At 40.8% G+C, this 27,863-nt stretch overlaps 1 protein-coding gene and 1 long non-coding RNA gene across 5 annotated transcripts in view; one reads left to right on the forward strand and one right to left on the reverse strand.

The window, feature by feature from the left end:
• On the reverse strand, positions 1-27,728 carry LOC137332481 (uncharacterized). Its single transcript, XR_010965672.1, has 3 exons — positions 26,878-27,728; positions 25,343-25,439; positions 1-429 (listed from the first exon to the last, which is right to left on the reverse strand). It is a non-coding gene; the product is annotated as an uncharacterized lncRNA (long non-coding RNA).
• The window catches only part of rnf44 (ring finger protein 44), a 148,585-nt gene continuing 147,517 nt past the window's right edge, over positions 26,796-27,863 (forward strand). Inside the window, exon 1 of one of the 4 annotated variants that reach the window (XM_067996364.1) lies at positions 26,796-27,827. In XM_067996364.1, coding sequence (XP_067852465.1) covers positions 27,503-27,827 — 325 coding nt within the window. In that variant the 5' untranslated portion in view covers positions 26,796-27,502. The remainder of the gene's footprint in view (positions 27,828-27,863) is intronic. The other 3 variants (XM_067996365.1, XM_067996363.1, XM_067996366.1) reach the window with 3 other exon arrangements.

Genomic DNA, 27,863 nt, shown 5'->3' on the forward strand with positions numbered 1-27,863 from the left:
GTTAAAACTCAATAAAGATGAAATTAAAATGTGATTAGCTCACTGGTAACTACATACAGTTACTACTACAACCTGTCTTTAAACTCAGTGATCTGAAAAGAGAGCCATGATTAATCATTAGGAACTAATTCCGTCTCAGGGGTAAGAATGGAAACAATACAAAAACATTTTTTTTTGACAAGTATTATTGGCTGCTGATTAATCCTACTGCATTATGAGCTTTGCAGCCATCTTCCCCCACCAGGAGTTACATCAGTCCTCATCTCCAAGCTGTTTTCATACTTGCAAGTAACAAAATTAGCAGTCGGTAATCCAGCGTAATGATATTAATGGATGTCAATGTGTCACTTCGCCTGCTTCCATGCATGCCCAGCTGTGTGCCTCTTTATATAATGCAGTCTTTGGGAACTATACAAAAAAGCAAGGGGCCTGTAAAACAGAGAAAGTTTTATTTTGTTAGGGAGCTAAAAGCAATCCAATTTTTGTTGCATCAGTGGTCACAGTATATCAGTGATTGCATTGAACACCAATTATCATTGTATCATTACTAAACAATAATTTACATTAAAAAATCCATCTCTTTTACCTCAATAATAAATATCATAAGGTTGAAAAGAAGCATTCAAAAATTAACTGACTCATAAAAGCAAAGTATCGATAAAGTCAATTTTGCTGCTCTGGGTTCACAGAATCATTAGCTTTCAGTGTTCCAAAGTTACTGTGCAAAGAGTTTAATGTTGAAATCTCACATCTTTGCAGCACCCTGGGCCCAATTATCAGAGATTATTTACCAGTGCAAATGCTTGTCAGACTATTTATTTTACAGTAAAACGTTTGATCTTGCAACCAACTTTTACGACTTATTTGGTCAGAACTTAGACTTTTGTGCCAATTTTCTACAGCTTGACACTGATGCCAGACTTGGAATGGAACCAGCACAGTAATGGAGCACCTATAGACCAAAGCACCCTCTTGATTCATTAAAATTAAATTACAAAATTAAAGCAGTATCACCGAACCTTTACCCATGCAAGCACAAGGCAATTGACAATAGAAAATTGGTACTGCAGCACACTCACATAGCACAACTTAAGTCGCATACACATTGAAATTCTGTATTTGTATCAGTTTTCTTATTCTTGCCACTCCCTGTATCTTCTGCACCAAACGCTGTTAACCCAAGCAAAACTAGTAAAGAGATGATTATTATAAACAGATCTCCTTCAGTTGTGCATTACCCGTGTGGAGCTTGTTGCTCATTTTGAATAACAAGATCCTCATAATGGCAAGAAAACTGAAACCATTCCAGAGGAGACATAATCATTTCTATAAAACTTCACATGATTATGCTAACTACATAACTTACAAAATTACTGCAGGCAATCAATGAAGGAGAAAATAATCAGATCAATTAATTTATACTTCAGCATATTCCAAATGTAAATTTTCACCACTTATGTCATTTATTTTCCATTTTACTACTTTTATTTTTAGTTGTGTCAGTCATTAAGCTGAAATGAAATTGAAATCCAGAATTAATGTACTATAATGTTTGCTCTGGATATTTTAGCAGTTTAAGTCATGCTTCATCTACTCCAGAGGCTTGAACTATCATCATTTCTCATTTTAAAATATTTTGCAGTGTAGTATATTTTATTTTATACATATTTTTGATTCCTGTAAAATATAGATTTTTACACAATAAATATTGGATTCCTCCCCCCCCCCACATCAAATAAAAGTAAATCAATTTTATTTCCTTTATTCCAAGGATTTAGTGCTCACTTGATAGAGGCAGAAATATTTTAAAGAACTTGTGTGTGCCACTGACGCAATCTTTCTGGTTATGACAATTTTATCCAGTTTCTTATGCTGCCACCTTTGCGTATTCTGATGTAATTTCTACAAAGTATGAAAAATATATTTTATGGTACATTGATATCCAAATGATATTTTTTGCATGTGCAAGTGAAAACTTTAATTAAGGCATTAAAAGACACAAAAGACCAACTAGTGGTTAAATTTAATCATATTATTGTGGAATATATATATAGTTTGTTTTGTTTAAACCCTTATTTTGGATGATAGAAATTTCAGTTACTGAGGAAAAAAAGGCAAACCAAAAAGTTTTAAATGAAACAAATTCAGGAAGCAATTTGAGCAACTTTTGGGGAATGGCCACCTGGTGGCCAAATTGTGCAATTACAGTGTGACGAATTTACATAGATTCTGTTATACACGTGGATATAGGAATTTATAATTGGAATAATTTTACACAAAAATGTGACAAAGAGTGCCATCAAGAAATAAGGTTTTGTGGACAGGAAGTGTACATGGACATAAGATTTTCACCTTTGGGCAAAGGTTTATATTGAGTATTCTTTTTTGTATGTTCTGATGTGTGTGAGAGTGTGTCAATGGGCCATAATTTGCTGTAGATGGCATCTAACAGCATCTACCACTAGTTAGAGTTGCCCTTGCACGTTTAGGTTTTTAAAATTTTTGAAAAGGAAGCGTGTGAGCTGATAACATCTCAGCGAGGGAAACCAGGCATCTGGGACCTGAGTGAACAGAGCAAGCAACTGGGTATCTCCTTATCCAATCAGATTGAAGGATTGTGAAATTAACAGCACAAGGACTGAGAAGCAAGTGTAAGTTAGAATGGGTGAATTCAATGTCAAATCAGGTACAGAAAGAGAAATAAAGAGGGAAAGAAAGATTGGATTAAGAGAGAGAGAAGAAAGAGACGGAAAGGTAAAGTAAAATAAAATTTAAAATTTCACATTTTCAAAATCTCCAACAATAATTACAACCTGAAGGAATGAGACTTCACCCTTGTAATAGTTAATTTTCAGTGCCAGAGAGGTTGACTGGCAGTAATTAACACTTATCACATCATTAGAAAGGTGCTTAGACTGAAATGGACAAGACTTAACTTTCTGTTCGTTCACCGCTCACAGCAAAATCTAGCCCATTGTACTGATTACAAACCTATTATACCTTATAAACTTCAGAAAGTGTATTCAGCTGTGGGAAAGAGAGAGCAACTGGGATCATAGAGGGAGAAGGAAGTGTGAGAAAGAGTGGATATTCTTTTCTCATGCTATTCTTAGTTCAATTTTCAACAACAAAAAATACCAGTTTTGAAGCTCACCTGTGTTTTCTTCACAGTTAGAAAAGGTAACTACTCTAAATTCTTACACTGATGAGAAAGAAAGAGACTCACACAGAAAGAGAGATGGGCAGATGTGTTTCCTCAAAAATAATTTTACTGTTAAAAAATGTAGATTGAATTTTAAAAGCAAACCGAGCTTCTTTGTGGGAAACAAATAGGAAAGGATGGTAGAAGGAGGGAAAGGAGAAGAGAAACAAGCTGAAGGTGAGGAAGCCTCTGGCCTCTCACCACCCAACCTTGGAGGAATGAGTGGGAGTGGGGAAGAATGGATGGAGGGTCAAGAGTGAGGTGAATGACAGCGGAGCCAGGGGTTGAATGGGTAGTTTGAAAAACAAAAGGTAGAGATTGTGACAGGAGTTAGGAAGGGGAGAAGGCAATGAGAAGGTAAAGGGGTAGAGAATGTGCTGGAAGCAAGGGGGTGGGAGGAAGTATGGGTGATTGAGGGAGGGGTTGGGAATGAAGCCCGTGAGGGCCACAATTTCCCTGTAGCCCCCACCTGAAATGCAGCCTGGAGACTTTGGAAGCTCCTTCTCCCACCACACTATGCCACACCACCTCACCCACCCAAAAGGAATGAAGAAAATTTAAAAAAAAGAGAGTGAGAGAAACAGAAAAGGACAGAGAGAGAAGCAAAAAGAAGAGTTAGTGAAAGAAGCTGAGGAGAGACAGAAAGCAACAGAAAAGGAGTGACAGAGAAACAGCAACAGAAAGACAACAGAGACAGACAAGTGAGAGACTATTTTTTCTGACTTACCATATGCAATGCCACAGGAAATCATCGAGTATGTAATAAATCTATATCTATATTATTAAAATATGTTACACCTAGTGTACATTTCTTTTTCACCATACTCAAATTTGTGTTTCACAGTTTTTGAAACAAAAACATAGAGAAACAAAGACAGCCATTTAACATATGAGGAAGAGGGCTGTATTTCCTCTATTATACTGCTCAAAATTAGAAAATCAGGGAAAATAGGGCCAGGAGACCTACTACTATATCTCTGCCTCTACTATTCTCTTTCAATTTCTCTCCATCTTCCAGCGCAAGGAAGTAAGCAGCCTGGCCGCAAACCAACAAGCAACATCACCAAAAACATATCATCAAGATCCCTACGTACAAGACAATTCAATACAAAAAAAACATATAGTGGCATTGGATATCATTAATATGCATTGTAAACTCCACATTATAACCATACTGTATCATTCTAATTTTCTCCCTGCTTTCTCCTCCTCTTCTAAAGATGCTGGTTCTTGAACAGGTACAGTTTCAAATGCATTGACAGTTCATCCCAGGAGCTATTCTTCACATTTAAGCCAGGACAGTGAATGTAGGCAGACTTTTAGACAACGGGGAGGACCACAGCTGAGCCTTTCTCTGTCCTCGCTTAACATCCATACACAGTTTTCAGCATAAGCCATTCCACAGTGATCAGAAGTGAGAACCCGAGCTGATTTTTCCTCTCCTTGTCCCAGGAGCACTGAGGCCAAAAGCAGTGCTTCGACTGCTGAGATCAACTAATTCAGCACAGACCAAGGATTGAACGTGGGTCTCTTCTGATCTGTCTGCCTTAGTACTACACCAGACAGTGATTTCTCAACTGAGCCATCGTGGAGCTTAGTAAAGTATTCCTAAAAATGTGAAATCAAATTCCACTGGCAACAAATAAGTACTGCATATTTTTAACTTGAGGTTTGTCTTTTTTTTTGTTAGTGCTGAACTGGGTCAGAACAAGATTGACAAATTAAGGCCATTTAATTTGAATATTAATACAGTTTAGTACAATGAGCTCACAACCACTAAGATACTGGAATATAACTACCTACTTGTTTCCTCCAGAACCTTACTAGCTGCCAAAGAGGAGATCTTAACCTCCGTCTGACAGGTAAATTCATAGATGAAAACAACTATGTTCTGTAGCAGTTCCTGCCAAATCCTTCAGACTGTCACCTTGTACAGATAGAATGTAACTGCAATAGGGGCCACTTGAGGAAGGGTAGGTTTTGCTTTCTGTTGAACTGTTTTGCATCTCGTTTTATTCAGGTTATGCGAATATAGCATAAATTTAAATTAGGTCATTTTGCTTTCGATTTTGTTCTTAAAACCGAATTATGTTTCTGTGCATCTACCATAGAAAATGTCTCCAGAGTACTATTCAGGGGATTTCAATGGGATCTTTCTCACAAAACAAGCCTCCCATGGAAGCATGCCAGCAAGTACTTACTGACACATTATGAAGGTCACTCGTGTTACATGGACATCTGTTATACTAGGAGAGAGATGTAATTAATAACAAGAGTAACCTAAAAACAGTTTGAGAACTAACAGAACCTCACAGTGTCAATTTGGAAAATCTATATTCAAAGCGAGCCATCCTTAGTTTTAACTTTTGGAAGGTTCAACATTTTGGTTTGACATTACCTACACAATCTATTAATAATACGTAATAGAAAAATTACATAAACAAGCTGGTAATTTCCAGATATAAAGTACATGTAGCCCTTTCAGTCTAAAATGTTCTACTTAGTACTACTGTAATAAAATGACTTCAGTTCAATAATTTCTATGAAATTTAGGTTGGATTAAAAACTAGGTGCTAGAAGTGAAAATAAATGTCCAGATACAAGATAAAATGCAAACTACTCCCAGCATGCCAGGGTCACAATAGAATTTTCAGAGCAGATTATTGATGCCTCTACCAGGAAATGAATGTGTCTGAAAACTCCTTGGTGTAACTGTTACCTCTCTTTTCTCCCCTCCTCTCCTGGGATATGGTTCCACACAGAGCTCTACAGTCTGTGTGAGGCTAGATATTGAGTTTCTGCAGACTATTTGATTGTGGAGGACGATCCCTAATCTCAAGCAACTTCCACACATGTACACTTTCCACAGAGGGTCATTGGATAGCAATCAGGAAGAGAAATCCTTGGCTGATTTTTAATCTCCCTAGCCAGGGGTTGATGAGGCCTGTAGTAATGCTCCCACTGCTACCCTGTCTGAGATCACCTAGCTCAGTAAAGACTAGGGACCATACCTGGGATCTTCCTGGTCTGTTTAGCAGTTCATTTATTAATTGAGCTACCAGGGATTGTTCTTTTCTAATAACGGAATGGTCCCCTGGATGATGTCATAATGTAAATAGATATTGCAAGCAATATGGTGGAGACTTACTAATGTAAGCTTAAGAGACACAAACATATTAATGGTGCATTAACAATAAATATAACCTCGAACATTTCAGCTATAACACGTCTGAGGAAATTTTAAGTGCAAATTTCTGCTTACATTTGCTATTTATTACCAGGAATCACTGACAGTTCACAATCATTTATCTAAAATCAATAGGATGTGACAAAATGAAGTATTTTTTGTCTAAGAATTAGTTTGGTACTGGTTTCTTTAATCCTGTCACAATGCATAAGGAATTAAAACCCGGCTTCATCCAGAGAAGAATGTTCCAGCTCATTTTGTTACATAATGTTGCAACAATCAGTAAGTTGATCTGACACAAACAAATGTTTCGGGGGGTGGTAGCAAGCCACTCAATTCAAATTCAAACATTCAGTGTGATATTTTCAAGTACTTATTTTGCAATTTAATATTCATGAAGTCAACCATGTTGGTGTGAGATTAGAGTCATGTATAGGTCAGACCAGGTAAGGATGGCAGGTCTCCTTCCCTAAAGGACGCTAGGTTTTTATGACAATCTGACAGCTTCATGGTCACTTTTACTGATACGAGCTTTTTATTACAGATTTATTTCATTTTTAAAAAAAATTGAATTCAAATTCACAAACTGGGATTTGAACTCATGATATACTGGATTAGTTAATCCACAACTCTAGTAACAGAACCACTACACTACTGTATCTAAGGGAGTGCCTCACCACATGGACTGCAGTGATTCAAGATGAAGGCTCATCGCCACCTTTTCAAAAGCAACTAGAGATGGGCAATAAATGCTGACCTTGCTAGCAACTCCCATTTCCCGAGAATGAATTTTAAAAAATGTTGGAATGTATTAAAAGGTCAATATTGAGCCAAAATAGTGGGGTAATTCCACCACCTTATAAATCATTGATGTGACCGCATTTAGAATTTGGTTACAGTTCTGGTCGCTGCTGCACAAAAAAGAATTTGCAGCTATTGAGAGGATACAGAAGAAGGCAACGAGAATGATTGAGAGGATGGAGGGATTGAATTATGAAGAGTGATTATGTAAATTGAGCATTTTCTCACTGGAAAAGAGAATATTGAGAGGAGATATGATTGCTGTTTTTAAGATTCTAAAGGGACTGGATAATGTAGATCATGACAAGCTATTTCATTTTGTCCAGAACAATCGGACCAGAGAATATAACCTGCACTTGAAGGGGGGTAAATTCAAAACAAATCTGCAAAAACATTATTCAGTGAGCGAGAGGTAAATCTATGGAACAGGCTCCCTAGGGAAACAAGGAAGCAAAAAGTGTTGATGCAGTCAAATGCAAATTCGATCATTTCTTTCTGAAAATAATATTTTGGGATACAGTATATGATAAATTTGAGACATGATATATGGTAAGTGCAGCATGCTTGGAAGGAACAAGTGACTTTGCATCTATGGTTCCCAAAGTTTTCCACCATTGGCAAATTTTCCTTATCTCATGTCTGGGTCTGTTGTAAACTAATTGCAATAAACTGATTGTCATGATTAGTCAACAGCTCCATTATTGTTGTATCATGCGACTACCAAGATGGTAGAAGAGGAACTAGATGGACCTTGGTCTTTTTTCATCTTGCAATCCCTATGTTCCTAATTATTTTATCAATTTATTAACAGACCTCCCAAGTGTCAGCCTTGGCTCAGTGGTAGCAGTCCTGTATCTGAGTTCAGGAGGTTGTGGGATCTAAGCCCCACTCCAGAGACTTGAGCACATAATCTATACTGGCATTTCAGTGAAGTACTGAGGGAGTGTTACGCTGTCAGATGTGCCATCTTTTGGATGACACGTTAAAGCGAGGCCCCATCTTCTCTCTCAGGTAAATGTATAAGATCCCATGGCTCTATTTGAAGAGTAAGGGCGTTCTCCCCGGTATCCTGACAAATATTTATCCCTCTAAAAACATCACTACAAAACAAATTATATGGTCATTATCTCTTGCTACTTGTGGGACCTTGCTGTGGTAATTTGGCTGCTGCATAGCCTACATTATAACAGTGACTACACTTCAAAAGTACTTCATTGGCTACAAAGCGCTTTGGGGCATCCTGAGGTCATGAAAGGTCATGATATAAATTCAAGTTCCTCTTTCTTTCTATGACTGCTGATGGTGAGTTGGAGAATACAGTGTTTTATAATAATAGGGGAGTTTATATCATATAGGAAATGACATCAGTGCTATTGATTTACAGTAAATGAATAAGTCAGGATATAGAATCAGTATGAGTGGAGTTAAGAAATAACAAGGGGCAGAAAACACTGGTGGGAGTAATTTATAGGCCCCCTAACAGTGGTTATAGTGTTGGACAGAGTATAAATCAGGAAATTAGAGGAGCATGTAACAAGGGTACTGCAATAATCGTAGGGGACTTTAATCTTCATATAGGCTGGGCAAACCAAATTGGCAAAAGTAGTTTGGAGGACGAATTTATGGAATGAATTTGAGAGAGTTTTCTAGAACAATATATGGAGGAACCAACTAGGGAACAGGCTATATTAGATCTAGTATTGTGTAATGAGATAGGATTATTTAATAATCTTATAGTTAAGGATCCTCTGGGGAGGGTGATCATAATATGATAGAATTTCATATTGAGTTTGAGAGTGATGTAGTTAAGAGCGAAACTAAGGTCATAAATTTAAACAAAGCCAATTACGTAGGTATGAGGGGTGAGTTGGCTACGGTAGATTGGGAAATTAGATTAAAAGATGTGACGGTAGATCAGCAATGGCAAACATTTAAAGAAATAATTCATAATTCTCAATGAATATACATTCCCTTAAGGAATGAAAATTCCACGGGAAAAATGATCCAACCGTGGCTAACTAGAGAAGTTAAGAATAATATTAGATTAAAAGAAGAGGCTTACAATGTTGCCAAAAAGAGTAGTAAGCCTGAGGATTGGGAGGGTATTAGAAATCAGTAAAGGATGACCAAGAAATTGATAAAGAGGGAGAAAATTGAATATGAGAGTAAACTAGCAAGAAATATAAAAACAAATTGTAAGAGCTTCTACATGCATGTAAAAAGGAAGAGATTAGCAAAAGTAAACGTGGGTCCCTTAGAGACAGAGACAGGAAAAATTATAATGGGGAATATGGAAATGGCAGAGATGTTAGACAAATATTTTGTATCTGCCTTCACAATAGGAGGCACAAAAAAATCCCAGAAATAGTGGGGAACCAAGGGTCTAATGAGAGTGAGGAACTTCAAGCAATTATGTTTAGTAAAGAAAAAGTACTGGAGAAATTAATGGGACTAAAAGCCAACAAATCCCTGGACTTGATGGTCTACATCCTAGGGTTTTAAAAGAGTTGGCTGCAGGGGGGGGAGGGAGAGAATCTACTGATTTGAGCTCCAGGAGCTTTTTGTGTGGTGTAAAGAGCCCATTTTACAAATCTGCAGACATGTTGATCTAAATCAGACAAATCAATGAACTTACACGGACTGTATCAAAACGGGGTGCTAAATCTGATTCCCCTATCGTTGTGGGAATCTCAGCCAGTTTTGGATGCATTAGTTTTGATCTTCCAAAATTCCCTAGATTCTAGAGACAGGAAACAGAGAGTAGGAATAAATGGGTCTTTTTCAGGGTGGCAGGTAGTGACTAGTGGGGTACCGCAGGGATCAGTGCTTGGACCCCAGCTATTCACAATATATATCAATGATTTGGATGAGGGAACCAAATGTAATATTTCCAAGTTTGCTGATGACACAAAACTAGGTGGGATTGTGAGTTGTGAGGAGGATGCAAAGAGGCTTCAAGGTGATTTAGACAAGTTGAGTGAGTGGGCAAATACATGGCAGATGCAGTATAATGTGGATAAATGTGAAGTTATCCACTTCGGAAGGAAAAACAGGAAGGCAGTGTATTATTTAAATGGTGATAGATTGGGAAATGTTGATGTACAAAGGGACCTGGGTGTCCTTGTATACCAATTACTGAAAACAAACATGCAGGTGCAGCAAGCAGTTAGGAAGGCAAATGGTATGTTGTCCTTCATTGCAAGAGGATTTGAGTACAGGAGCAAGGATGTCTTACTGCAGTTATACAGGGCCTTGGTGAGATCACATCTGGAGTACTGTGTGCAGTTTTGGTCTCCTTACCTAAGATAGAATATACTTGCCATAGAGGGAGTGCAGCGAAGGTTCACCAGACTGATCCCTGGAATGGCAGGACTGTCATATGAGGAGAGATTCGGTCGACTTGGCCTGTATTCACTTGAGTTTAGAAGAATGAGAAGGGATCTCATTGAAACATATAAAATTCTGACAGGGCCAGACAGACTAGATGCACGGAGGATGTTTCCAATGGCTGGGGGGTCCAGAACAAGGGGTCACAGTCTCAGGATATGGGGTAGGACATTTAGGATTGAGATGAGGAGAAATTTCTTCACTTAGAGGGTGGTGACCCTGTGGAATTCTCTACCACAGAAGGCTGTGGAGGCCAAGTCACTGAATATATTTAAGAAGGAGATAGATAGATTTCTAGACACAAAAGGTATCAAGAGGTATGGGGAGAGAGTGGGAATATGGTATTGAGATAGAGGATCAGCCATGATCATATTAAATGGCAGAGCAGGCTCGAAGGGCTGAATGGCCTACTCCTGTTCCTATTTTCTATGCTTCTATGTTTCTAGAATGGTCCACGTGGATTCGAAGGTAGCAAATGTAATCCCCCTATGCAAGAAAGGAGGGAGAGAGAAAACAGGGAACTGTAGGCCAGTTAGCCTAACATCAGTAGTAGGGAAAATGCTAGAATCTATTATTAAGGACGTAGTAACAGGGCACTTAGAAAATCATAATATGATTAGGCAGAGTCTACACGGTTTTATGAAAGGGAAATTGTAAATGACAAATCTATTAGAGTTTTCTGAGAGTGTAACTAGCAGGGTAGATAAGGTAGAACCAGTGGATTTTTGGATTTTCAAAAGGCATTTGATAAGGTGTCACACAAGAGATTGTTACACAAGATTAGGGCTCATGGGATTGGCAATATATTAGCATGGATTGAGGATTGGTTAACGGACAGAAAACAGGAAGTAGGAATAAACGGGATATTTTTGGGTTGGCAGGTTGTAACTAGTGGGGTGCCACAAGGATTGGTGCTTGGGCCTCAGCAGTTTACAATCTATATCAATGACTTAGATGAGGGAACCGAGTGTAATGTATCCAAGTTTGCTGATGATACAAAACTAGATGGGAAAGTAAGCTGTGAGGAGGACGCAAAAAGGCTGCAAAGGGTTATAGACAGGTTAAGTGAGTGGGCGAGAAGATGGCAGATGGAGTATAATGTCGGGAAATGTGAAATTATCCACTTTCGTAGGAAGAATAGAAAAGCAGAATATTTTGTAAAAGATGAGAGACTAAGAAATGTTGGTAGTCAGAGGGATTTGGGTGTCCTTGTACATGAATCACAGAAAGTTAACATGCAGGTACAGCATGCAATTAGGAAGGCAAACAGTATGTTAGCCTTTATTGCAAGGGGCTTGGAGTATAAGAGTAAGGAGGTCTTGCTGCAATTATATAGGGCTCTGGTGGGACCACACCTGGAGTACTATGTACAGTTTTGGTCTCCTTACCTAAGGAAGGATATACCTGCCTTAGTGGGTGCGATGAAGGTTCACTAGATTAATTCCTGGGATGAGATGTTTGTCCTATGAGGAGGGATTGAGTAGAATGGGTCTATATTCTCTGGAGTTTAGAAGAATGAGAGGTGATCTTATTGAAATGTATAAAATTCTTAGAGGGCTTGACAGGGTAGATCCCGAGAGGCTGTTTCTCCTGGCTGGAGAGTCTAGAAGGAGGAGTCATAGTCTCAAGATAAGAGGTCGGCCAGGACTGAGATGAGGCAAAATTTCCTCACTCAGAGGGTTGTGAATCTTTGGAATTCTTTATCCCAGAGGGCTGTGGATATTCAGTCGTTGAGTGTATACAAGACTGAGATCGATGGATATTTGGACACTAAGGTAATCAAGGGACATGGGGATCGGGCGGGAAAGTGGAGTTGAGGTCGAAGATCAGCCATGATCTTATTGAATGGCAGAGCAGGCTCGGGGGGCCGTTTGGCCTACTCCTGCTCCTATTTCTTATGTTCTTAAGTCAAATTTCATTTGCACTGACTGGTATTCTTGGATCTTTACAGATGCTTTAGGGATTGAATTCCATGACTGTGTCCATCATCCTGTGAAAACCATAAATGAATGACCATATAAAATATATGCCGGCCATCACTCCCCCTCCCCCACCCCCAGGCCCCTGGTGGGTCTGATGCCAGTGTCCTTGTCGGCTAAACTTCGTCTTCTTCATGTCCAGTCAATCATGTCTTTTGGGGCATGATTGGCATCCCCAGCACACCTGTTACGTCCTGATGATGCACAAGGGCCAATTTTATGTAGTCCTCTTACTCATCAGTTTTGGCACGGCAGTTCATAACCGCTGCTGGGTTTGTGCCTGAAGTCAGGTCCGAAAGAATTTCTAGGCCCTGGTGTCTGTCTGCAGTGAGGGGAACTGGAGAGCATGTAGCATTGGGTGAAAGTTGGGGTGTGGTAGGGCATGACAGGCTTGGTGGCACCAATTTGTATTTTTCTAAGATATCTCTACAAACTTAAATTTGTTATTTTGCGATTGGTTAGTGTATCTCTGTTTTTGTCACTCTCTGTCTGCCCACTTTTCTCTCAACTTAATACACTTTCTGAAGTTTACACATTGCAGGATATGACCCTCATCTTCCATATTTTGACATCGCATGATTTTTTTTGTGGTTACAGAATGGACGTTTCTAGAGTACAAAATCAGGTAAAAGGTATGCAATCGGTAAAGTTAGTTACGCTTTTTTCCTTTTTCTCCATCTCCCTCTTTCATACACACACACACACACACACACACACACACAGTTTTAAAAACTCAATATTAGTTTTACTGAAATTAAGCTTTTGAAATTTGACATCTATCCTTTCTTCAAATAATTTTGAAAAAAACAAATAGATTATTATGGAATGGTATGAATGCTATTCAGAAATCCTGTTCAGTGATGTAGGTAGGCTTTACATTGGCATTTTAAACCTTTGTCTGACCCAGTAGGGAAATGCAAATGGTAGCCTGGTGGTGAGTTTAAATCATGAGTTTAAATCCCACCATGGTAATTTATGAAATTGAATTTTAAAAAGCTGGTAATTTGTGGGCTAGTACAGAAAATGACCAAGAAAGGTTTTGGTTTGTCATGGCAACTCATCTGGTTCACTTATGTCCTTTAGCGAAGGGATCTTGCCACCCTTACCATGTCTGTCCCATATGTGACTCCAGTCCCAAACTGTGTGGTTGACTCTGAATGCCCTCAGGGCAACTAGAGATGGGCAATAAATATTTTCTTGCCAGTGCCACCCACATCCCAAGGACATTTTTTGAAATGGCAAATGAGCTAGTGTTTGTTATTGCTGAGGTCTGCAAACTGGTTGAAAAAATGTCTTCTGTAGTGCCACAATGTAAAACTCATGCTTTGATCGAAATAAAATACAACATTGTGTTTGGGTGACTTTCAATACTCTTAGTGTAATGATCAGTGCCACTAACACACTTTAGAAACTGTGCAAAAGGGCTCACATTCCACCCTTAATTTCTTTTTGCTCATCTTGAACAGCAGGTTTGTACTGGGTGGTTCCAAGGTGTAAAATTAACCTATGGATTTAAGATGATGCATTGAACTCCTTGGTACCAACTCAATTGTGTAGCAGCAAAAGATGATTATGCAAGATGTCTTCAATCACACCAGCCACACCTGAAACATTTAGAAAGTACTTAATCAGTATTCCTCACAAAGCTTGACTAAGCACCTGCAAATTAAATTCTGACTATTGCTTTTGTTTAACATGTTTAGATCAGTTGATGGAATGATGGATCAGTTGGGATGCGTGTTTGGATTAACCAACAGTTTAAACTGTTTCTGTAAACCAGTTTTCTGCTAGAATGAATAGTGAATGATCAGACCTTGCACATGTGCTGCCTTTAAATAAATAAACTGTAAGGAACAATAGGAAACAGGAACATAGGAACATGAGTAAGCCATTCAGCCGCTCGAGCCTGTTCCACCATTCAATGAGATCATGGCTGATCTGTATCCTAACTCCATATCCCTTAATACCCTTAACTAGCAAAAATCTATCGATCTCAGATTTAAAATTATTAATTGGGCTAGCATCTACTGCTTTTTGTGGGAGAGAGTTCCAAACTTCTATCTCTCTTTGATATATCGAGTTATATAGAAACTACAGCACAGAAACAGGCCATTCGACCCAACTGGTCTATGCTATGCTCCACACCAGCCTCCTCCCCCCCCCTCCCTTACTTCATCCAACCCTATCAGGATACCCTTCTATTCCTTTCTCCCTCATGTGCTTATCTAGCATCCCCTTAAATGCATCTGTGCTATTTGCCTCAACTACTCCTTGTGGTAGCGTGTTCCACATTCTTACCATTCTTTGGGTAAAGAAGTTTCTCCTGAATTCCCTATTGGATTTATTAGTGACTGTTTTATATTGATGACCTCTAGTTTTGGATTCCTCCACAAGTGGAAACATTTTCTCCACGTCTACCCTATCAAACCCTTTCATTATCTTAAAGACCTCTATCAGGTCACCCCTCAGCCTTCTCTTTTCTAGGGAAAAGAGCCCTAAGCCTGCTCAGCTCTTTCCTGATAAGGATATCCTCTCAATTCTGGTATGATCCTTGTGAATCTTTTTTGCACCTTGTCCAATGTCTGTACATCCTTTCTATAATATGGAGACCAGATGTGTGAAGAAATGTTTCCTAATTTTTCTCCTGAATGGCCTGGCTCTGATTTTAAGGTTATGTCCCCTTGTCCTAGACTCCCCCACCAGTGGGAAAAGTTTCTCTCTATCTACCCTATCAATTCCTTTCAAAACCCTAAAAACCTCAATCAAATCACCCCTTAACCTTTTATATTCCTAGGAATACAACCCTAGGTAATTAGAATCACTGTTATAAAAAAGTGCATGCTAAACACTAGTGCAAATGCAATCCAAAAATTTCAGCTTTCTAATAAAGCTGTTACATCAGATTTTGAAATTCTTGTCTTGTTCCTAAGTGGCAGAAATTGTGCTTTTGGGCTGAAAATTGGGAGTTTTGCAAGCTTTTCGCCTCTCTTTAATGAGGGAATCGAAATTTCTGTGGTTTGATTCTGGCTTAAAAGTTTACAAGCTTGGCTTGGATTGAATTGAACTGAAATAAACAGTGTGTAAAGAGGCCTCTTGCACATCCTCAGTACATGTACGTTGGCGTGTTCTAGTGCCTCTGACCTCGTTTTCTCAGGGGTAGTCTAAATAAATTAAAGTTCAGCCTCAGCATGTTTAGTTAGGAATCTAAAGTTGACAGTGGAATCTGGGCACTAAATTCTATTTTAGTGGAAGTTGAAAGTCAGACTCCTTACAACTTAACTCCTTAAAGGCATGATTACGCTCCCAATTTTGATTTCTGAAAAAATCCTTTATTAATTTTTTGTTTACATTAATGTCCTTATACTTTATCATTGTTCTGCTGGCTAACTCTGGCTGGGGTATGGTGCGGACAGTCCTCCAGTACCTCACAGCAGTGAGTGTCCGCACACTACTTGACTGGAAACATCAGAGCAGAGTCCAATTCTAATCTCGCGCCTACATTACAGGGTTTTTTGTTTTGACCGGGTTTCCCACGATTCTTGACCTCTGAAGGCTGGCACTAGTATCTGTGCATTTATTGTTGACTCTGTTGCGGTAGACAGCCAGAAGTCTTATCTTGTTCTATCGGCATATTTATAGTCTCCTTTAAAAGTCTGGAGCGACTGAGAACTTCGTATGCAAGAAAGATTAGAAACGGTGTGTGTTTCTGCCCTACATAAATCCGAGGTAATTAGTTTTTTTATGTTTCTATTAAATAATGGTAGTTGCTGTAGTAGTAAATTTACATTTCTACAATAGTTTGTAACATCTGTGTCACTTTAAAAGAGTTGAAATGCTACAATGGCTTCAAGCACAATAATGAAGAACTTGCTGATGTGATCCCTGGATTGGATATGTTTGTTTTGCTAAGACCATGAAGGGTTGGAATGGCCCAGTTTACACTGAAAAGTAAGAACATTTCCAGAACCCTGTGTTTTTTTTGTGCGGCCGTCTCTTCCCCCCAGGCCTGTTTGCAAAGCACTTTTCTGCTCCATACTTAGCAACCCAGCTCGAGTTTCTCAAGAAACTGTATCGCAAAACTGGAGAAATAAGCAGCGCAGCACACACAGACGCCACCTCTCGTAAACAATATATTCTGGGGGCAGCTGTCTAGCTTGTTCTCACCCGATTGAATTGCTCGGATCAGAACATCCCACAAATTGTGCTGCGGCTATAATCAGCTGCTGTGCCGATCACAAGATAAATGAGCGGAGAGACCCCCAGATGGGAACCGAGAAACTCAGGAATCGAGGAGCCAGCCTCGAGCAATCTACCATCAGAGGATCGATCAAAGAAAGAGGAAGCGGCGGGGGGGCGGAGAGTGGGTGGTAAAATAAAACTGAGGGGGAAAAGAGACAGAATGGAAAATAAATTAGAGATTCCAGAAAAGGCGGGCGGCGGGGGGGGGGGGGGAGAGAGAGGAAATGGCTGAGAGAATAAAAGAGACAGAGAAGATAAAGAGATGGTTTAAGAGATGGGAATCGGAAAAACATGAGACAAAGAAGGGAGATAAAAGAGACTAAGAGGATTGAAGGTGGAAGAGAGACTGAGATGGAGGTTTAAGAGAGTGAGCGCTCTTTCCTCCTTGTGGAGAAATATTTGGCCTCTATAAGTCAATTCCCCGTAGTGAGGTGCCTATTACTGTATCAGGAAAACAGCAGTGTAGCGGACTCATGAGCACAAGCCTATGTCCTGTTATCCTGCAGCACAGTACCATACATTAACACACTGCCCCACAACACCTATGCATAGTGCATTTTAACAGGACAAGAAAACAACCAGTCGTTTTCATTTTAGTTCCTTTTTATATTACAGTATTTTGAATTGCACATACAATTTCTACTATATACGAACACAGCAGGTGCACTGCAATGATGTGTTTTAGTGCTGCGACAGTTTATACTTCACGAAACCAGATTCAAGGTGTAATAAAGTTTTTGAGGAACCAGCGAATTTTCATAAATGATAATTTCATGTGGTAATGTTTACAATAGTCATTTTACATCTGTATGGATTGAACACTGCTTTTATACTGATGGAAAGTAATGACTAAAATAAGATATAATATCAAACCATCTTTAGGTGTTCCTTGCAGATAACTTAGTTTTTCTGGTATAACAGGTTATAAAATGGCTAAATGTTTTGGAATTATAACAGCTCAAGTAACTGTATTAGTTGCTTTTCTGGTTTTTGGAAACTCATTAAAAAGTTTTTAAAAACGTTTTTAATTGGCCAATTAATTGGCACTTGGAAAATTATGGGCTAATAAATGAAAGTCAGCATTAGTTTGTTGAAGGAAAATTGTATTTGACTGACTTGTTTGAGTTCTTTGATGAAGTAGTGGAAAGAGTTGATGAGTGTAGTGTGGTTGATGTGTATATGGACTTTCAAAAGGCATTTGATAAAGTACCACATAATAGACTTGTTAGCAAAATTAAAGCCCATGGGATTAAAGGACAGTGGCAGCATGGATACAAAATTGGCTAATGGACAGAAAGCAGAGAGTAATGGTGAACAGTTGTTTTTCAGACTGCAGGGAAGTATACAGTGGTGTTCCCCAGGGGTCGGTATTAGCACCACTGCACTTTTTGATATATATTGACCTGGGCTTGGGTATACAGGGTATAATTTCAAAATTTTAAGATGACATGAAACGCAGAAATGTAGTAAACAATGTGGAGAATAGTAAAGGACTTCAGGAGGACATGGACAGACTGGTGAAATGGGCAGATACATGGCAGATGGAATTTAACACATGAAGTGATACATTTTGGTAGGAAGAATGAGGAGAGGCAATATAAACTAAATGGTACAATTTTAAAGGGGATGCAGGAACAGAGAGGCCTGGGGGTGTATGTACAGAAATCTTTGAAGGTGGCAGGACAAGTTGAGAAGGCTGTTTAAAATCATATGGGATCCTTGGCTTTATTAATAGAGGCATAGAGTATAAAAGCAAGGAAGTTATGTTAAACCTTTATGAAAAACTGGTTAGGCCTCAGCAGGAGTATTGTGTTCAATTCTGGGCACCGCACTTTAGGAAGGTCGTCAAGGCCTTAGAGAGGGTGCAGAAGAGATTTACTAGAATGGTACCAGGGATGAGGGACTTCAGTTATGTAGAGAGACTGGAGAAACTGGGGTTGTTCTCCTTAGAGCAGAGAAGATTAAGAGGAGATTGATAGAGGTGTTCAAAATCATGAACAGTTTTGATAGAGTAAATAAGGAGAAACTGTTTCCAGTGGCAGAAGGGTCAGTAACCAAAGGATTTAAGGTGATTGGCAAAAGAACCAGAGGCAACATGAGGAAACATTTTTTTTACACAGCAAGTTGTAATGATCTGGAATGCACTGCCTGAAAGGGTGGTGGAAGCAGATTTAATAGTAACTTTCAAAAGGGAATTGGATAAATACTTGAAGGGAAAAAAATTACAGGGCTATGAAAAAGGACCAGGGGAGTGGGACTAATTCAATAGCTCAGGCACGATGGACTGAATGGCCTCCTCCTGTGCTGTACCTACCATGATACTATGTTCAGTTTGCAAAACTTAGTTCTGCATCTCCCTCCAAGTCACACAGCACCCTGATGGACATATATTGCCATTCCTACATCGTCGCTGGGTCAAATCTTGGAACTCTCTACCTAACAGCACTGTGGGAGAACCTTCACCACATGGACTGCAGTGGTCCAAGAAGGTAACTCACCACCACCTTCTCAGGGGCAACTAAGAATGGGCAATAAATGATGGCCTTGCTAGTGATGCCCATATCCCTAGAATGAATTTTTTAAAATCTTCCACAAGAAAGGAAAATAATGGTTTTAAAAAGCCTGATACTGTTCTCAAAGCTGTGTTTGAATCTTTTGGCACTCCCTTAGAACAGGAAGTAAACAGTAACTCTACCCCTAACTTTAATTGTAATCCTAACCAAATCCGTACTTAACACTAATTTTAAGTGGTCCTGAAACAAATCTTGAAACAGTCACTTATTGAAGCCTGAAGCTGACTATAGAAGAACAGAGTAGAGGTTGCCTTTATATGTTTAGTTATATTACTTAGAAATGTGAGCAACACACAAAAAAGAATCACCAGGAAAGGTAATGGAAATTATTCAAAAGCTGACAAAATCTAACACGGGGAGAGTATCTACAGATACTGAGAACTAAAAAGGCCTTATTTCCGAGCTTGGATGTAATTCTAAAACTTTTTTTGATGAATTACAGTCCACCATAAGTTTGTGCTATCTTAAATTATTTTTAAGTGTGAGTTTTGCGGTGTCAATGAGTACTGGGACATTTTTAGAAGGAAGCAAATTGAGCCATTTTGGGGATAAAGCTTGTGATAAATGGCAAGTTTCTACCATGCACATTTTGGAAAATTGAATCCACTGTCTAATTAGAGGAGGCCCTTGTAAGTTTCACCAATGTTTAATAAAGTCTAACTTCTTGAGGATGCAAAATGTATTTATGGACTCTTAAGCTTACTCATGCTGATTCCTTGCTCACCTAACATCAAAAGAAACAGAATTTGCTACAGAAAAAGTTCCCTGTCAATTTCAGTGAAAATCCAGTAAAAAGGCTGTTAGTAAGGTGAGAATTTAGTGTTTGAGCAGAGAATGTTACCAGACATGCAATCCAATGCATGTCTGTTTCCAAAAAGTATTCAAACAATGACAAGAGAAAACCATTTGTCAAGTCGGGTGAAAATCGATAGAGGAGTTCTTGTGCTATAATTAAGCTATCATGTTGCTTCTTTGACAATGTAAATGGGAAGTCCGATGAGGGAAAAAAGCTTAGTTAAAATCCACTGAACTACTTGTCAGTTATTGGAAAGAAGTAGTGCTCTCCGACTGATGGATGAAAAGGCAGCACAGTAACAGAAATCCCTTCACATGCCGTTCCAGTAGAGTAAGGAGAATTAATAACAATTGAGCACATACTGACAAAAATAAAAGCTGGGAAAGTCAATGTTCTTATTTTCTACTTGGTTAACTAGATAATGGAACATTCCTGTCTATTGTTTTACATGCCTTGTATCTGAAGCAAGACCAATCTACTATCACAGCTTTTTTTTTCCATTTATACATTTGTTTTCCAGCAAAACACTACTTTAGGTGTTAGGACTTTAACATGCCAAACTTCTCCTACATTGCCATAAATTAACCCTATATCCATATGATAAAGGTATACCCTTTACTGATATCAATATTTGTTTATATAAATGCTTACTAGTACAATGCAAATTGTGAAATAATGTCTTTTTACATCAGACTCTGGTGAAGTGTTGCCAATGTATAAAACACTCAGAAACAAAGATTTATACCTCTGTATGTATGTACAAAATGTGGGATAAATCTGGATAATATCATAGTCCATTTACAAAATATATTTAGCCTTGGGACAAGTACTGCTTTCCTATACTTAAGTTTCTCCCAATACTACAGTAATGGTGCAAATTAAATTTATTTAAATTATTTCGGGAAACTAATTCACATTGAAAGCTCTGTCTCTTTGGATTCTTAAAATATGTAATTTCACATTCTAAATACACTTAAAAAGTACAGCCTTAACAAGGATGTCCTCAAGAGTGGACATTTAAACTAATTTTGTGATCAATGAATCAAAGTATTTTTGAGGGGGGAGGGAGAAACAGTTTTTAATTTTGTTTTTAATTTTAGCTTAGAGGATTCCCAAAGAGCCCAAAGGCCTCTACAGAGATAGGAAAGCAGCCGATTTCATATCATGAGGATGACTGAAAGGTCTAACATAATTATAATGGTTCCCATTAAAATGAGCCCCCTGTTTCAAAATTGGTTTTGCTTGGATACCATGGGGCAGAAATTCATCTGGGCCCAGACTTGGCGCCCCCAACCGAGAGGCCCGAGGCGTGAAGCCAGCCCGAAATTGGGCCTCGGGCTTCATTAACATTTCATGCACGAATTGCGGGCGACTGTCGTGCCTCCACAGGCACCTTGTGCATTTGAACAGCACGAATGTCGGGCCGCTTGCCTCACCAGCAGCAGCCGAAGATAAGTCCCGGGAGGGGAGTTGGCACAGGCAATGGGGGGAGGGGCACTTCTGCTCCTCATGGCTCCACAGGAAGTTTGTTGGAAAACTTGGAATTTTTTTTTTAAATTACTTTTAGTTGGTGGCTGCCAAAGAATCCTGAGCTGGGCAGGCTCGATGCACATCACTGCCCAATTTCACAGCTGGGGCCTAAAACAGGCGTTCGGCCCATCATTTAAGGGACTCAATGTCTGCTTTAGGTGGCTGCCAGGGATGCCTGAAAAATGGCTTGATCCACTTTGGGTCTCCGAAATTCAGCCTCGTTGCACCGTTTTATACCCGTAAAATGGGTGCAACAAGGTCCAATTTCTATAACTTCTGTAGTATACTGTACACCCTGAAAAGCAATAGCTTTAAAAATAACATTTGTTTTATGGTAATTTTGATAAAAACATTCACATAAATAAAAGATATTAAATGTTATTATAGCAATTTATCCTATTTCTAGCAAGCTTCAACAACTCTTAGATACCAACACCCCTCTTGATCCTTCTTCCCCTTCACTTTCCTCTGACCCTATCCCTCCCTCCAATCTCACCCTTTGTCGTGTTTTCACTATCCCCTCTGACCTTCCCCTCTCTGACCCTGAATGATCACTCCTCAGCAAAGGCTTTAGCTTCATCCCCTTACACCTCCACCTCAATGAATTTCGAGCTCGACACGATGCTGAGCTCTTCTTCCGTCGCCTCCGCGCCAACTTCTTTGGCAGGATTCTTCCACCCACGCAGTGGACCCTTTCTCCCATCTTCAGAATTCTCGTTCCACCTGGACCCCTCACTCTGACCTCTTACCCTCTCTTAATCTTCTCATTGAGAGCTGCCGGTGTGACACGGCCATCTCATTTTCTCTACTCTCCTCACTCACTCTAACCTACCTCCTTCTGAACTCGCAGCACTCCATTCTCTCAGGTCCAACCTTGACATTGTCATCAATCCTGCTGACGAGGGCGGCGCTGTTGTTGTGTGGCGAACAAATCTCTATCTTGCGGAGGCTGAACGCCAACTCTCCGACACCTCTTCCTACCTCCCCCTGGACCATCACCCCACCCCCGAACATCAAGCAATAGTCTCCCAGACAGTCGCTGACCTCATCTGCTCTGGAGATCTTCCCTCCACGACCTCCAACCTCATAGTCCCCCAACCCCGCACAGCCCGTTTCTATGTCCTTCCCAAGATCCACAAACAGGACTGCCCCGGGAGACCCATCGTTTCAGCCTGTTCTTGCCCCAGGGAACTTATTTCTTCCCATCTTGACTCTTTTTTGCTCCCCTTGTCCTGTCTCTTCCAACCTACATCCATGACTCTTCTGACGCCCTCCGCCACTTTAACAGTTTCCAGTTCCCCGGCCCTAACCGTCTCCTTTTCACCATGGACGTCCAGCCCCACTACACCTCCATCTCCACCAGGACGGCCTACGGGCCCTCCGCTTCTTCCTTGAATGGGGGCCCAACCAGCCCCCATCCACTACCACCCTCCTCCACCTGGCTGAACTTGTTCTTATGTTGAACAACTTCTCCTATGACTCCACTCACTTCCTCCAAGTAAAAGGTGTTGCTATGGGAACCCATATGGGTCCCAGCTATGCCGGCCTTTTTGCGGAATACGTGGAACATTTCTTGTTTCAGTCCTACTCAGGTCCCCTCCCTCATCTCTTTCTCCAATACATTGATGGCTGTATCAGTGCTGGTTCCTGCTCTCGCTCCAAACTGGAAAATTTCATCAACTTTGTTTCCAATTTCCACCCTTCCCTTGCCTTCACATGGTTCACCTCCGACTCTTCCCTTCCCTTCCTCGACTTCTCTATCTCCATTTCTGGGGATAGGCTGTCAACCAATATCTATTATAAGCCCACCGACTCCCTCCCACAGCTACCTTGATTACACTTCCTCCCACCCCGCTTCTTGTAAGGACTCTATTCCCTTCTCCCAGTTTCTCCGTCTCCATCACATCTGTTCTGACGATACCACCTTCTGCACCAGTGCTTTCGATATGTCTTCCTTTGTCCTCAACCGAGGAGTCCCCTCCACTGTAGTTGACAGGGCCCTCGACCATGTCCGTCCTATTTCCTACACTTCTGCCCTCACCCCTTCCTTTCCCTCCCATAACCACCCCATTGTCCTCATCTTCCACCCCACCAGCCTCCACATTCAACATATCATCTTCCGTCATTTCCGCCACCTCCAGCGCCATCCTATCACCAAACACATCTCACCCCCTCCCCTTTCAGCATTCCGAAGGGACCGATCCCTCCATGACACCCTGGTCCACTCTTCCATTACCCCCAACACTTGCGCTCCTCCCCACGGCACCTTCCCATGTGAGCGCAGGAGATGCAATATCTGCCCCTTCACCTCCTCCCTTCCCACCATCCAAGGCCGCAAACACTCCTTCCAGGAGAAACAGCAGTTTACTTGTACTTCTTACAAATTAGTATACTGTATCTGCTGCACGCAATGCGGTCTCCTCTAAATTGGGGAGATCAAATGGAGACTGGGTGATCGTTTTGCTGACCACCTCCTCTCTGTCTGCAAGTGAGACCCTGGCCTGCCGGTCGCTTGCCATCTTAATTCACCTTCCCACTCCCACTCTGACCTCTCTGTCCTCGGCCTCTTACACTGTTCCAATGAAGCTCAATGGAAGCTCGAGGAACAGCACTTTATCTTTCGTTTAGGTATTTTACAACCTTCCAGACTCAACATTGATTTCAATAACTTCAGATCATAACCACTGCTCCCATTTTTTCGGTCAGCAGGTGCTGCTAATGGTTCTGCTGCTGCCATTTACAGTTGCTACTGATCAATCTTTTGTTTCTTAACCTGTCCCATTACCTCCTTCCTTGCCTTGCACCATCATCCCTTATGTCATTTAATCACTCGTGCCCTCCACCCTATCAAAGACCTTCCCTTCTGTTCTTTCCTCCCCTTCCTCCCTTCCCCTAGCTCTGTACTTGCTCAAAAACTTTAACTCTTTTAACATGTTCCAGTTCTGACGAAAGGTCTTCGACATGAAATGTTTCCTTCTCCACAGATGCTGCCTGACTTGCTTAGCTTCTCCAGCATTTTTCTGTTTTTATTTCAAATTTCCTGTGGAGATGTTTCAGGTCAAAGACCTTTCATCGGAACTGGAAGATGTTAAGGAGTTAACAGTTTTTAAGCAAGTACAGAGCCAGGGAAAATGGGGGAGGGGAGTAAAGAACAAAGGGGAAGGTCTGTGATAGGGTGGAGGGCAAAAGTGATTAATTGATGGTGCAAGGCAAGGAAGGTGGTCATGGGACAGGTTAAGAAACAAAAGATGGGTCTGGAGTTGCTGTAAATGGCAACAGCACAACCATTACCAGCACTTGCTGTCCGGAAAAATGGGAGCAGTGGTTATGAGCTTCTCCAGCATTTTCTGTTTTTATTATGTATCGTTACATATTGTTTAATGAGCTGTACACTATCGGTAGAATCACTAGGATAGTGATTTACTAATAGCATTATAGTTATGTTACCACTAATCAGTTTTTAAAGATAAAACATATGGGTATTTTGTTTGTTACATTTCAAATAAAACTAGTGAACTGGCTTGTTGCATTTGCGATGCCCTATGCTAATTACAAATCTGTGGTAATAAAATAAATACAAGTGCTCAGGCCCATATGGAAGGGGCGCAGGTAGCAACTGCAGCCCAGAATTTCCTCGATCTGACTTACGCTGAAATCTACATCGAAATGTATGCTGATCTTGCCGTCGGCAATTTAGGCCATAATATCCTGCGGATCTCATTTCCATATGTCGGAACGTAAAAATCTGCGTAAAGCAAGCACAAATTCAGTGTAACCATTAGGGGCCTGAAGAAACATGCGGAGCAAACATCATCTTCCTTCTTCTTATTGATGTTATGAAAACATATACATTAAGCACTGCTGCATGTTTAAGACAATGCAATTGTGGAAGCTTATCTCTTTTCAGAATCTGATGTCATAACAAAGCATTCAAATATAAATAAAAATCAGTGTGGATCCCAGTGAGAAAAATTGAAAAATAAAATCGCCAAGAAAATCGCTATCAAACTCCAGAAATAAAGTTTGAGGCCTGTCAAAGGCCGAAACTCCTTAGTTACACCAATTTTGGGTTAGGTGAGGGCGTGCTGCGCCTAAATGTTTGGACGTACATTTACGCCTGTTCAGGACTGCGGTAAATGCAGGAAACGTCCGCTCCCATGTCTTTTGGGTGGAGGTAGAGCTATGTTCATGAGCTAAGCAGGGTTTCGGCGGACATAATTCAGGAGTGGCGTAAATGATCAAGTGAATTTGCGCGTTGTAAGGTTTTGGCATAAAACTGTCATAAGTCACTTACACGCGAATCTTCTCAGTTAAAAAGCAGTGCAACGCGGTTCTTACACCACTGGTACACTGAGAAGTAGGAGGAAATTCCGGTCCCGCATTATAAACAGTTTCTGTTTCGTGAGTAAAGACATGCTGGGTACAAGTCATAGAGACCAGAAGGTTTCAGATTCAATTCATGGTCTTTGCTGAGTTAGCTACAGCATCATTCGGGAGCTACAATAGGTCTTATTGCTCCTGGGTTATCCAGTGACCTTCAATGGAGTGCATGTGAACAAGATCTGTGATGCCACCAGCCACCGACGAAGCTCTCGCATGAAAAACGGCACCTGTGGAATCATGTGCATGCAAAAAGTCTTCAAGGCCATACTTGACCAAACCTCTCGAAAGTGTGGTTCAATAAAGTTTGAACAAATTTCAGAAATCTTTCTAAGATATTGAAGATCTTCTAAACTTAATTTCTAATAAATTCAATCTACCGTAGTGGGAACTAAGCCACAAGACAGTAAGAAAAAATGTCACAAGTCACAAGGTTAAAGCAACTGATTCCGTCGCCTCGTTTATAAATTCAGTTTATTAATTTATTTTAAAATGTGTATTCACTAGTTTCCCAAATTAAATTTAAATTGGAAAGCCAATACACTCAGTGCTATAAGTGGTTAAAATAATAAGCAATCTAATGCTGCAAGGTATTTTCAGAGAGCAGATCAGCTGGTCAGTCAGATCAACGTTGCAGGGCCCTTCATTGAAATGGCATAGCACGGTGTACATTGGTGTCCTACGGGTAAATATCACCAAATGGGACGAAGCGTGCAGGAGAAAAAGAGTTGGACTTGAAAGGCCAGAATGCCTCTTTTAACAGCGGGTGAGCCCAGCCGACCTGATCAGAAGTGAAATCTCACCGGCATCCCGAGTTGGGGTATCGATGTGTCGAGTCTGAAAGTGACAAGCTCCCGATGGGTTTTTTGAAGCGCTGGCTCCGGGAAGGTTGAGCTGAACACAAAGTATCGGCTGCGGCTGGAGCCCTGGATTCAATGTAACAATCTGCAGCGTTCAATCCCGAGCCGGCATCGCCCGGCTCACAGCCCAGACACAGACAGACAACATCGTGTGAAATTAGACAGCGACTGAAGAATCAGGCTGCATCTGCGCGGCATTTTGTGTGTGTGAGTACAGAAGTTACTGTACTCACCATAAAGTTTTTGGCCAGGGTTGCTGGTAGAGAGGCGGAAACTATCTCGTGTCGTTTTCTGAACGGATCGGGTTTGGGGGAAAGAGAAGAACCAGCTGGAATATCCTGCCTTGCCCGTGGCACTGGGCTGTGACCATTTTGCGTGTGTTGGATTCTAAGTTTGGCGACCGCCGAGATTGAGTCTGAATTTAGACCAAAAAAAAGGAAGCGAAGAGGGGAAAAAAAATCTACCGGTTTAAAGGGCCAAGACTGTCGTGGGTTTAATGGAAAGTTTAACGTCCGTGATTTAGATGAAGGTTTAGCTTTGAAGGGGAGGGGAGAAGGATTTATTTTTAATGCCGATTGTGAGTAGTTCCCAAGCGAATGGGGAGCCCCGCCTGTGTCCCCGGTTCAATCCCCTGCTTCCAGCCAAGCGCGGGGCTCTTTGCCAAGGGGGAGGAATTCGGGAGTCAGCCGGTCAGTTGGGAGCCTCTTCGGGTGGAGAGGAGAACCGCCTCTTGATGCAGTCTTTCGATGCTCGCAGCAGCCCGCGAACCACACGGCGGCCCCAGGGTAGTCCGTTCGGCCCCGGGGCTCAGGGCGCCGGCTGCAGCCCAGCTCTTCAAGCCGGCCCGGGGGCGCTGCTGGCGTCTCGACGCAGTGCAAGGATTGCTTCTCCAGGTAAGAACCGATTAACGAGATCATTAAACGTTGGCG

The sequence above is a fragment of the Heptranchias perlo genome, chromosome 14, assembly GCF_035084215.1.
Source record: "Heptranchias perlo isolate sHepPer1 chromosome 14, sHepPer1.hap1, whole genome shotgun sequence".
Lineage (NCBI taxonomy): Eukaryota > Metazoa > Chordata > Chondrichthyes > Hexanchiformes > Hexanchidae > Heptranchias > Heptranchias perlo.